Source organism: Anastrepha ludens, chromosome 4, assembly GCF_028408465.1.
Source record: "Anastrepha ludens isolate Willacy chromosome 4, idAnaLude1.1, whole genome shotgun sequence".
NCBI classification, from domain to species: Eukaryota; Metazoa; Arthropoda; class Insecta; order Diptera; family Tephritidae; genus Anastrepha; species Anastrepha ludens.
Genome location: NC_071500.1, coordinates 1247823 through 1260338, shown reverse-complemented (window position 1 = coordinate 1260338; position 12516 = coordinate 1247823). Strand labels below are relative to the sequence as shown.

Genomic DNA, 12516 nt, shown 5'->3' with positions numbered 1-12516 from the left:
TGACTGAAGGCAGCTCTCAATAGACCGGCGTGAGCACTGATCGTCTTTGATTGACTTTCTATTTGGATAGACCAGGTGAATTACATATACATTTTTCTATTCCCTACCTTATAATTACTTCCATAATGGTCTCTGGTGTTTTTCCCTGTCCAGCCCCTCCATTTTGTGGCTGCTTTAAACACTTTGCATGTAGCTGAATAGATATATTAGTATTCTGGGATGCTCCGAGTGTTTCTAAATAAATTTCTGTACGCTATCGCTTTTCTCATCCTCCACGGTTCCATGACACTCGAAAACTCTAAATAATTTACCCCACATACTCCCAGCTTTCGCGCCGTTGGTGTCTTTAGCTTCGCTATTACTATTTGCAATTCGTCTTAGTCGAATTTGGATTCCTCATCCTCTCCACGCTTTTCTAAACTGCCATCATTCAGCGCGATGGACACAATTCGACTGATCACCAGCCTTGGTTAACTTCACCGTCTACATTATAATTTACATTGTGGTGTGTACGCAGTTTCTTAGGTTTTCATACAGTGGACCAACTAAGCTCGCTTTTATTCTACCTCCAACTAAAAACCAACACGTTCGCATAGTTGATGAAATTGCAGGCTTGTCAGTAACTATGCAAACTTTAACCGGATCTTTCCAGTTGGCTTAAGAAAATATTTCTTCCATATGGATTTGTATGTATATTTGGTCAGATGAATGCCTAGCAATCTCGACTTCGTTTGAAGATTTCTTTTCAAAATACCTTTCATAATTGGTCTTAGAATATTTTTGCATAACTCTCTAACAAAAGACAATAATTAAATGAGTGTGTATTGTATGCTGACACCTCTCCTGGACGCCATGTGTTAGCGGCAAATACGGCTACTTCCTCATTCACTTCGCTTCTTTTGAGGTTTCAAATTAGAATTTCACGTTGAGCAACAACGTAGAAAGTGTGGCGGAGAATGTGTTGGAGCTTCGACTCAAAGACAGCTTGGCCTAGTGGAAATTATTTGAGACGAGTATGTCAGTGGCATTCGATTGTAAACGTGCTACACTCTCAGGTGAAATGGCAGCCGAGATTTTTTTAGTTATTGTTCATGGTTGTACTGCTTATTGGCGCTAAGAATTGAGCAAATGAACAAACCATGCAACATGTTGACCTAATATTTGCAACAAAGCTAAGAAGCAAAAGAGAAAATACAAAAGTTTGTCAGTTTACATCATTACAAACATGTGCATGCATATACATGCATACATTACCTGCCTATGTGCTTATGTATGTTAAGGCCATCTGTACAGTATGGTCTTATCTTGGATATGTTTATGGTAAGCGTAAAATTATTCATTACTAGCTAAAAGTAGCATCACTTATTTAAAACAACTGAAAATACAGCAGTGCCATCGTCAGGTAGCCATCATCTTCTTCTGCGCAACACACTTCGTTTGATTTATAGTCTTTTTCGTTTTCCGTTTTTCACTCAAACACAAAAGCATGTATGCTAAGTTAAAAACAAAATTACATAAATACACTCGAAATTTACTTCTTAAACAAAAAACAGGGGCTTTCAAAATAAAAGTATAACTTTTTCTTTAAATCGTTTTCAGCCTGAGATATCAGGCCATGCACGCTAGCTGAGAATGTAATTCACGTGTGTGTCGCTGGATCACTGTTCAGAGTCAAGGATCCACCTAGACCAATCAGATGATGAGATGGGTATCGGCGGCAGCAATAACTAGGTTCTTACTTTTGGTTTCTCAATTCCGGTCCGGTAATTTTGATGCCAAAGATGCACTCCGATCAAGAAAGCAAATTCCAGAAAATGGCAATTAAATAATGAAAATAGTCGACTCCGACCATACTGTAAACACTTTTTCGATTACCCAGGAGTTAAACATTTGACAAAAGGTCATTTGCACCCACTTGCATCACATTGGATACGATATCTTGATGTATGAATGCCACACGAGTTACCGCAATCAAAAATCAATATCCTATTTGTGTATCGCTGCTGAATCTGATAGTGGCTGGTGATGAAAAGTGAAAACGTGAATTGAAAACGATCGTGGTTGAATCACTAGAGCCAACGCAAACGGTAGTCAAGTCAGGACCACGATCAATTAGGACAACGCCAGGCTGCACACACCGTCAGAGACCCATCAGAAGCTCAGTGGGCTTGTTTGAGAGGTTCTTATACATCCAACTTGTAGTCCAAAATGGAAAGTTATCGAACAAAACATCCGAACATTCTGACTATGTTAAATAAATCAAATCAGTAAAAAAATTTTTGTAATATTCCCAATCAATACCTAACTTTCAGTCTTAATGAAATCTTATAGATTGAGGAGAAAAACTAAAGTACATTTCTCAAAATTAGTCTTTTGAATTTGTATGTATACAAAAGTATGAGGAAATATTCAAGGCAACTGGGGCGCTTTATCTAAGATGGATTACGAAAGCTCTTAAAGGCACTGAATTACCACTTTAATCAAAAAGTTCCCGAAACAGCCGCCAGGTGACGCCCTAAGTCAACTGATTCGAGTGCTGATTTTTTATTAGGTTGACAAATCAATGATTAACACTCCTCAGTCAATTTCAATTTATTCGCCATTCCTTAACACGAGTTTTCGATTTTTTACACTTTTAACAAATGGACTTGAATTTGCAACAACGAGTTTGTATTAAATTTTACGTTAAAAATGGATTCAATGTTCGGCATTGATACTCTAAAGAAAGCAGCTGTTTACGAGTGCCATGAACGGTTCAAAAGAGATCGTCAATCGAGGATGACGATAGTATGGCAGGCCGTCGTCATCGAAAATGAATGTAAACATAAATAAAGTGGAAGAAAAGTTGATCGGAGCTGACAAATAACTTAAATATTGCGTATGGATCCGTTTAGGACGTTCATCAGGACTATTATTTGGGAGTTTGAGGATTCATGGGAAAACAACTCGTGGATTTTGCACCGTCGCAGAGTGTCACCATTATCCATGAAACGAGCAAACAGCCATCGAATTCACCTCATATCGCTCGCTGCGATTGTTTTCTATTTGATGGGGTCAAAAAACCACTACAGGGAACGCGTTTTAATACCCAAAAGGAAGTAATGGAAAAATCGAAGACGAGTTTGATGGCTATACCGAAAAAAGAGTTCCAGAAATATTTCGAAAGCGAGATCAAACGCTAGCATAAGTGCGTGGCAGTTGCTGGAGAGTACTTGGAAGGCGATAATATTACTTTTGAGGAATAAATTTGTATTTCGAATTTTTTGAATATATTCCGGGAACTTTTTGATTAAAGTATCCATTAAAAAGTTGGCGTTAATATTAGTAGATATGTACATATATCTGCAGATGATAAGAAACTGAAATGGCCAAATTAATTTTCAAAGTTATGCAACATTTTTAAACTAAAATGTTTGGCATTCATAACTCGATGCGACATAGAAGAAAAATTACAATTTTTGTTCCATAAGCTGTTTACATGATAAATGTATGAACAAAATATTGGCAATGCCAGAACTATTCAAAAAATGTAAACTGTAACTGCAACGACTATATTTGTAATACGTAAAATGTTAGAAATGTGTGTTAAATACAACCCAGGTGAAAGAGAAATGAGCCGCAAAAGCTGATGTAACGGTGCCAGCACAAAAACAAAAAACTTTTTTTTTCAGCCCTTGTAAACGCCTTGACAAAAGGAATTTTCCCATACTTTCAGTATACTTCCCGCACTGATTAGAAAACACGACCTTTTATTAAATTTAATACAATGTTTGCGTATTAAAAATATGTAACGCTGCCATTGATTTTTTAATGAAAATGAGTTAATTGCTTGCGGTTCTCTGACAGAAGTGAGCAAAGCTCAACAAAACAAAAACTATGTAGAAAAATTGAAGACTTCGCCGGAATCAAACAAGTACAAAAAAAAAAGGCAGCTGTAATGGAAAAATAGAGAAACAAAGAAAGAAGCAGAGAAAAGCTACCATTAAGATTTAAAAATATATCAAACGCCCACCAAATTCAAATATAAAATACCAGAGCTTGTTATATGCATTTATGTGCTTGTATTATGAATTTCGGATTTTTAGTTAATTTTTTATTTATTGATACAAGATACTAATATTATATGTCACACCTTAATTCTGTGTTGAATAAATTTCAATTCGTTAAACTGCATTTAAATGGAAATATGAAATCAGCGTAGAGACTCACTTAGCTGCAGACAAATAAATACATAACTTAATTAAAAAAAAAACCTGAAGTAGTCATGCCAGATAAAATTACACCCAAATAAATGTATGAACACCAAACAAAAAAAAAAAAAAAAAAATTCAATCATTCCTATTTTTTTTAATTTTTTGTTTTGTTATTCTTCTTAAAGACGAATTCTTTATTAATATTACGGCAATAACTACTTGCGAAAATGCTGCAGCGTCGATATATGTACATATATGGGCATTTTCACAAAAAGGTCAACCACGAGTGCAAAACTCAAACTTTTCCTGAAAACTTTTTGTTGATGAATAATAAATCTCAAATGTGTTTACTTTATAAATATAAAAGAATTTTCTTTTCTTTTAATTTTGAGCCGAAATATACAACGAATATACAAAATTTACAAAAATCTAGCTCTTTTGACCAAATATACCAACTTTTTTCCTTGTAATATTCCCTTATTCAAAGCAATACTATGATGTTTTTATAATTTAAAAATCTTCTACTGATAGTAACATAATGTTGAACAAGCAAAGATACTTAGTGGAGATCGAAAAACGGTAGTTTTTTTTTTGATTACTTCTGCTTATATTCGTATGTCGCGTCCGTTACCGAAAAATAGCATTTATTGTTCTCATTAGTGCAAAAAGTGTTGAAATATAAATTGCTTTCAGACTTTAAGCAAATAACTTATTTCACTTAAGAAAAGTAGCCATTGACTCTCGACAAAAACGATTAATAAAATTTATTGGTGTTTGAAATTTGTCGCGTCCGTTACCGCGAACCTTAAATTTTAAATAAAGTCGTAGAGATTGCACAAGTTAAAAATTTTATAGATGGCAAAAACGGCAAAAGAAACAAGAAAAGCAATAACAACGAAATATAGAGAGAAAATGAAAGAAGAATCTTAGATTGGAATTTTTTCGCCACTTCACATGGCAAAGGTGCTGTAGACGGAATAGGTGCCGTAGTTAAACGAAAAGTCTGGCAAATCGTTAAAGCAAGAATATCATTCTCGGTGATGCCTTATGCTTCTACGAATGTGCTAAGAACAACACTGATGGAGTTAAAATTTTGTATATCTCTGGAACACAAATTGATAGTTTTTCTAATCAACTGTCAGAGTTATGGCAAAATGTTCCAAATATCAAAGGAGTTAAAAGTATGCATTGGTTTTCATATTTCGACAGTAAATGTATTGAAGTTGCTCGGACGGCCTATGCATTAAAGAAAATAATTAAAATAGACCATCCTAAAAACTAATAACTTTCTTCTTTTAAATTTTTTAAGTCGTTTTTACTGTAATATTACTTGAGTTTTTATTTTCAATAAAATTGAAGTGTTATAATGAAAAAAATTCTATTTCCTAGCTCATGGAAAATTTTGTCGCGTCCGCTATGTCGCGTCCGTATTTCTTCTATACTCAATTAAAAAAAACGAAGAGAAAATTATCATATTTCATAAACCTACGAATAACAGTCATCTGTTCGCATTTATTAACATACATATATATTGTATATATTTAAAAATCCTTAATTTGCTGAATTTTGTATATTTCTGAATGCGCCTCAAAAAAACTTCTATTTTTTGTCGCGTCCGTATCACTTTATAATTGCTTATAACTACATACTTATTTGTGAAAGATCTTTCCCGTATATATTAAAATCTAGCACTCCCTCAGCCCTTTAAAACAATATCAATATATATAAACTTTTACTTTGTCTTCATTGTTTTGGACGCACTTAAAAGCGTACAAATGTCGCGTCCGTTACCGTGAAAATGCCCATATGTAACACTTTCAAAGGGTGGCTTTTCAGAGCTTGAGAACTTAAAATGTTAATACAAAACAGAAATATTGCTGGGATGATTTTTTTTTATCATCTGGTAGATAATTTCGTGGCATTTATTTTTTGAATGTAAAATCCGACTTATGTCCGCCGCAGCCACGAGTTATATGGTTCATTCAATCAGTTCAAATTTTTGACCACTTTCTCCATTAGATCTGAATAATAAATCTATCCCAGCAAAGCATGGCCAATTGGCTTGGATTCTTGCACGAGCCGTATTTTATAAATCCTTGCCTAAAATTTCCCACGCAGTCGAAGGACAAATAGCAACAAGTTGGTACTCGACATTTCGGCATCTTCTTAAACACTTCGCTCTATGAACTTCGCGAACAGATTTGTTTTTTTTTTTAAAGTAAATTTTCAGAATTTGGTAACGTTGTTCTTGAGTTAAACGATTCGTAATGGGTTGCCAAATCTTACTGGACAGGAACACACTTTGTTCCAGCTGTCAGTTCTATTCGCAGCTGTCAAAACGTAGTTATTAATATAGTTCTCATTCAGCTAAAAAAAACACCCGTTTCATTTCGGACAAAAATATATGTATAAATAACTAGACAAGTTATGATTAAACGAATCTAAACCCGAGTTCCCTTTACTGGAGACTTTAAAAATTGTTAAATATATCCAATAATAATTATTACGCCCTTACTTTCAATAAAGCAAATACTTTTACTTGTCCATTCCCACCTCAGTCGGTTCTACTGGTTCTACATTACCGGAACTGTCACTCCAACAGCATTCACCGTGGAAAATGTTTATGCTGCTACAAAAACAACAGCAACTTGACTGTATCGTTTGGTTTAGATTTACTGAAGGCATTAACAAAACATTTTCATAACATTAGGCCTCTTCTTTTCGCCAAGAGCTAGCAAGTGGCGAATAGATGAAGCAACAAATTAACATACATATTTATATCGGCAACACATGCCTTAAATTACTTGTGTTGGTAAGGCAGTGCGGTCTAATGAATTATAGCAATACTCACTAGCGGCGAACTTTGCTGCTGTTTTCGCAAGCAAATTTTTCAAACAAATGGCGAACGGGGAAACGGCGAATAGAAGAAGTTTACTCTATATGCGACACATTTGCTAATGCATCTTTGCGAACAGTTTGAGTGATATGTAGTGAGGAGAAGGACGCTCCTAACTCAGAAAAATGCTTAGGAACAAAAAAAAATCTCAAGCGTTAAGCAAAAATTAGGTATCTTCTATTCGCCATTTCCCCGCACGCCATCTCTAAGCTCGATTAACTTGACGAAAAATTTGTATGCGAAAACAACAACAAAGTTTTCGAGTAAGATTCGCCGCTAGCGAGTATGGCTCTAGGTAATTAGGCCGCACTGCCTTACCAGCCCATGCAATTTAAGGCAGCTTCTTCCCGCGTTGAGAAATATGTTCATTTGCTTCATCTATTCGCCACTTGCTAAGTCTTGGTGAAAAAAAAAAAGTCTGCTGAATTTAAATTTGTATATGTACACATTTGCTGATAAAACCGTTTTGAATTAGGACTTTATATAGGTATTCAGATTATCGCAACCAGCCTAGTTCATAACAAGGTTCGTGTCTGGGATAAAAAAAAACAACCAAAAAGTGCAGAGAATGTTGATGCCAACGAACTGCCTTACTTACCGAATGCTCTGCTAAACAGCGCTGCAACTCTGCTGTCGTTAATGCCGTAGCAACCGACAACGTGGGGGCAGTCTCTAAACGCTCTTCCATTTCTCGCAGCCATTTGCGCAGCTCTTTCGGATCATGCCACGACATTTCGCGGCGTTGTGTTACACCAAGTAACTAAGTGGAGAAAAAGAAAATTCATTAGCAAACAAACGCGATCTTGCAACCTGACAGGCTCACCTTCAAACAACACTGTGACTGTTCACAATGCACATCATTGGTGTGCTCAGTCTGTTCCGCCAGATGTCGCTCGGCTTCCTTGCACGAGTCCAACAAATTTGTGTCCATGATGTAGTTATAGTTCGTTTGGATTGCCGCCCATAGGTCGTCTTTAGCCGAACCCAGTCCAACTGTAGCACTGCTATGCAAACTTGACGAACTGTAGCTGTAGCCGCTACCCCACGAGTAGCGATGGTTTGCGAAGCTGCTCGTACTACTTTGGCTTTGGCTAAAGCAATGCGCCTTCACGCCCAACGTAGACCCAACAACGTTACGTTCAATGTTTTTCTATGAAATATAACAGTGCATATGTACATAAGTATGTATTCAGTTAACAGAGCGGTGTATGTTAATATGCTGCAAAGTAGTTGCATTCGTATGACTATAGGTATGTATGTATGTATGGAAAAACTCAGGTTACAAACCGATAACTACGAGTAAGAAAGACGAGAATACCAGAGTTTTCCAAATAGACAACGATGATTACGTCTTATTAAAAATTTCTCTTAAACATACATTTCTTGGTGATATTTTATTTATTGGATGTGGGTTTACTATAAATGCATATGTCTGTATGTATATATATAATATCACATAGTAGCTGCATTATTTTTGCGTGCTATGTGCAGATATTAAAATTCATTATCCATTATTTTCCAATTGTCTTTTTATTGAGTCGCTTTCAGAAAACGTGTAATTATTTACATTCTCTTCTGAAATAAATAGTCGCTGGTGTACACTTTAACGTGTATATATGATACTTGTGCAGCCTTTGAAAAATACTTAAGAGAGATACCCAAATCTCACAAATCACAACAAATTTCTCACACATAAGGTCAAATTTTATAAATGTATATCACACACTTTTACTTCAATCACAAATAACTGAGAAAAACACTTGGAGCGATAAGAAAAGTTCACAAGCGTTAAGTAAAAATTAGTTTTGACATATATGCATGTACATATTTGGTTATAAAGCCTTTCTGCACTCAGCACTGAATGATCACCAATCACAAACAGTGATCGAATTGTGCTCACAAAGCTCAAGTTGACGAATAAATTAGCTACAGGATGAAATTACGTGTTTTGTTAGGTTTTTCATTGAGGTTATTTATTCGAAGTACCTTTTTAATTACTTTAATGCTACAATTAAGGATTTCTTAATGTTTTTATGAAGGAATTAGTACCTTTTCTACTGTGAGAGTTGTTACACAAAAAGAAGAGGTTCGTAGATGTGTGCTGTGTTGAAAAGTGTAGTTCATATCCGAAGCATGGCTAATATGTGTAGGAAGGTTTCGATTCGGCTCTATATGCAAAGCTCTTGCCGAGCTTGGCATCACGATAGAGTGGCTTGCGATTTATGTTATTAGCATGGAAGCCTGAACAGTTGCTGTAAGTTGACATCTGACACAAACCGGAGAGCTTCATTGTTTCCTCTTGCTCATGCTAAGACTGGATGTGCAATAAAATGACAGACTATTACGTTTTGAGATACCTCAACATATTTGTTGTCATCCATATTACCTCAAATTAGAAAATAAGCTCGGTCAAACACTTATGGAAGGATATATGCGCCAATAACAATGGCGACACTCGCGAACTGCTATCCCGCTCTCAGTTAAATTGACATAATCAGCTGATTTTGCTGTTGTTTATTGTTGTATTGCTTTTAAATTTCATTTTTATTAACGAGTGAATTCATTGTACTACGCCGTTGTAGATGTAGAAATCTTGTAATCTATCAATTCAATTATTGCCTGCAGAATTATAAAGGGTCTTTCAAAAACCGCGCTGGATATTGTTTTGAAATAAAACATGGAAAAATTTAGATTCTTTAGATTGCACTATTTTTGTTTAAAACACGGCTCTTAACAATTATATGTGAAAAATTACATCATTTAAATATCCACCATTAGCACATCTACAGGGTGTCACACGAGAATTAAAATTTTTAAGGACTCGCTCACCTATTATCGCATTGAGTGCAACAATCTCAATCCGAATCTGTTTCAGCTCCGCAATCATTGTTGGCTGATTCACATAGACTTTCCTCATCATCAGGCAGCGTTACAGCCTTAGCTTCATTCAAAATTTTCTTCCAGGCGTCACGATTCTTGGCTGTATCCCCCCAGTTGTTTGCATGCACCTTTTTCAGGTCAGTGAAACCAGGGTTTTTCGTGGGCGGTCATTCTTCTTGTGTTCAATATTACCCAACCAGCGTATTATTTGTGATTTAATGTGTTTAATAACGTCTTCTCCTTTGCATAAGGATGTACCGCATTATATATGTGCCATCACTTTCTCGGAGTGCTCCAAGTTCTTTCGGAGTATTTTACGTTTGAAAATTTTTAGGTATTGCTCATCTACCAAGCTTTATTCGCTCGAATTTTGCGATATGTTGTTCTTAAAGGTCGACCATTTTCATAAGTTTCAAAAAGTTTAACGCATTGTAACGCAAGTATCCATGGTTAAAATTGTACATCTGTCTACTTGACAAAACACTTCGAAAAGAGGGCCAAAGTATGCGGTAAATAGCAACAACTTTTGCAACACATTCATACATTTGTTTACTATTACGTTTTAATCTTAAAACCAGATTCCAAGAGGAGGGGCCATGCAAATGTCAAAAGTGTAAAAGGGAAATCAAATAAAAATGGCGTAATCACCGGATCTCATCAAATCTCATACCACAATTAGGGATGATTTGTACTCGATCAGTGAAATTGGGTTTGAATAGAGGATTTATGGAGGAATATCGTGAAAAGTTGATTGTTTGTTGTTGTTGGTGATTATTTAAATTGTTTTGTCGTAGCGAGCAAATAGAGATGGTAGCGTTATGGGATGGGGATACTTCGCGAAATAATCCGTGGGGCATTTGTTTTGGACAAAAGAAACGATGAAAATGAAAATGTTATGCTTCCTTCTGTGGGCAGTGATTCTATTACCCAGAAATTGAAAATTACTCAGAAAACTGTTTGAATATGAGTACAGTCGAACTTCGATAACTCGAACTATGAAATGCCATAAAAAAAAATCGAGCTATCAAGATTTCGAGTTATCAAATATAATATACATGTGTACATACATACATAAAAATCCATAAACAAAATAAAACCTGATGGATAAAGAAAACAATCCATAAAACTCATGGGTTAGCAAACAATTTTATTGATAAAACAGTACATGCTTCAAATTATGTATAGTTGCTATATATCTAATATTGTATGTGTATATTTTAAAATTATATATACATAATTAAAAACATTGTATGAATAGATGTATAGCTTTCATTCGTTTAAAGTAAAAAAGTCAGTTATTTGGGATTGACGAGAGGATTTTTTATTATGATCTTCAAAAAAAGCTTCAATATTATTTAAACCATTGCACAGACAATCGGTTGTATGTTCATTGGTTTTTAAATATGACCGCAAAATCTTGAACGAATTTGCAACTAGCTCGTTTGAAACTGGTTGCAGCATATCATCTTGCTAATCATCTTCTATATCACTTTCGCTATCATGCTCAAATTCGGATTTAGATCCCAATAGATCCTCAATATCTTCATCTGTGGGAAACTCTGAATTAACAAAATCGTCATCCACATGCATAAAATCATTAAAGGTGACACCTTCTGTACCTTTGATATGTTGCCAAGCTTCATATTCATTCTGCAGTTGAATTTCTTCCTTACTCCTTTCTTTTATGCGTTCGTTTATGAAAACCAAAGGAATGTCATCTTCTTCCTCCCATTCCGAATATTGACCGAAGCCGGTTTTTCTAAAACAATTAGAGATGGTTTCAGGCTTAACATCGATATTCCATGCATTAGTTATTTCATCAACACAGTCCATTAATGTTATGTTAAGATTTGTGTTTACTTCAAAGCATTTTATAGTATTTTTTAAAATTCTGCGACGATAATGACATTTTAAATTTTGTATGACACCTTGATCGAGTGGTTGTAATTTTGATGTCATATTCGGGGGGAAAATGCAAGTTTGATAAACTTTAATCTCTGTTGGATATCTTTAGGATGGGCTGGGCAGTTGTCAATAAAAAGTATAATATTTCTTCCGGCTTTTCCAAAAAGGCTCCCGTCATCCACACCTTTGAATTTGCTTTATAGTCGAGAGGTAACCATTTAACACCTCTAAAACAGCGGGGTTGAATACTTTTACCTATCACGCGTAATTTCAATTTTTCTGATCCATCCATGTTTGCGGCAATCATCAACGTAACTCTCTGTTTACTGTGCTTTCCTCCATGGCATTTCTGGTTTTTAAAAGTTAAGGTGTTATTTGGAAGACATTTAAAAAATAAGCCCGTCTCGTCTGCATTGAACACGTCCCGTGCTTGATAACCTTCTAATAAATGAGGTAAAACATCACGTTGCCATTTCATACAGTCTTCTTCGCTTACATCATTACTCTCACCACACGCCTTTTTATGACATATACCAGATCTTAGAAAAAAAATAGCTTTAGGTGCCAGCTTGCACATTTATTTTATGAATGTACATACCTTCGTTTCCAATTATCGAGCCAACCAGTGCTTGCCTTCAAATT

The 12516-nt window shown here is 35.4% G+C and overlaps 1 protein-coding gene across 4 annotated transcripts in view; it reads right to left on the bottom strand.

Moving 5' to 3' along the window:
• The window catches only part of LOC128861299 (klarsicht protein), a 190494-nt gene that overhangs the window by 116738 nt on the left and 61240 nt on the right, over nt 1–12516 (bottom strand). For all 4 annotated transcript variants that reach the window (XM_054099335.1, XM_054099336.1, XM_054099337.1 and 1 more), the window contains 2 exons: nt 7913–8239; nt 7688–7849 (listed from right to left, as the gene is read on the bottom strand). In XM_054099335.1, coding sequence (XP_053955310.1) covers nt 7688–7849; nt 7913–8239 — 489 coding nt within the window. The remainder of the gene's footprint in view (nt 1–7687; nt 7850–7912; nt 8240–12516) is intronic.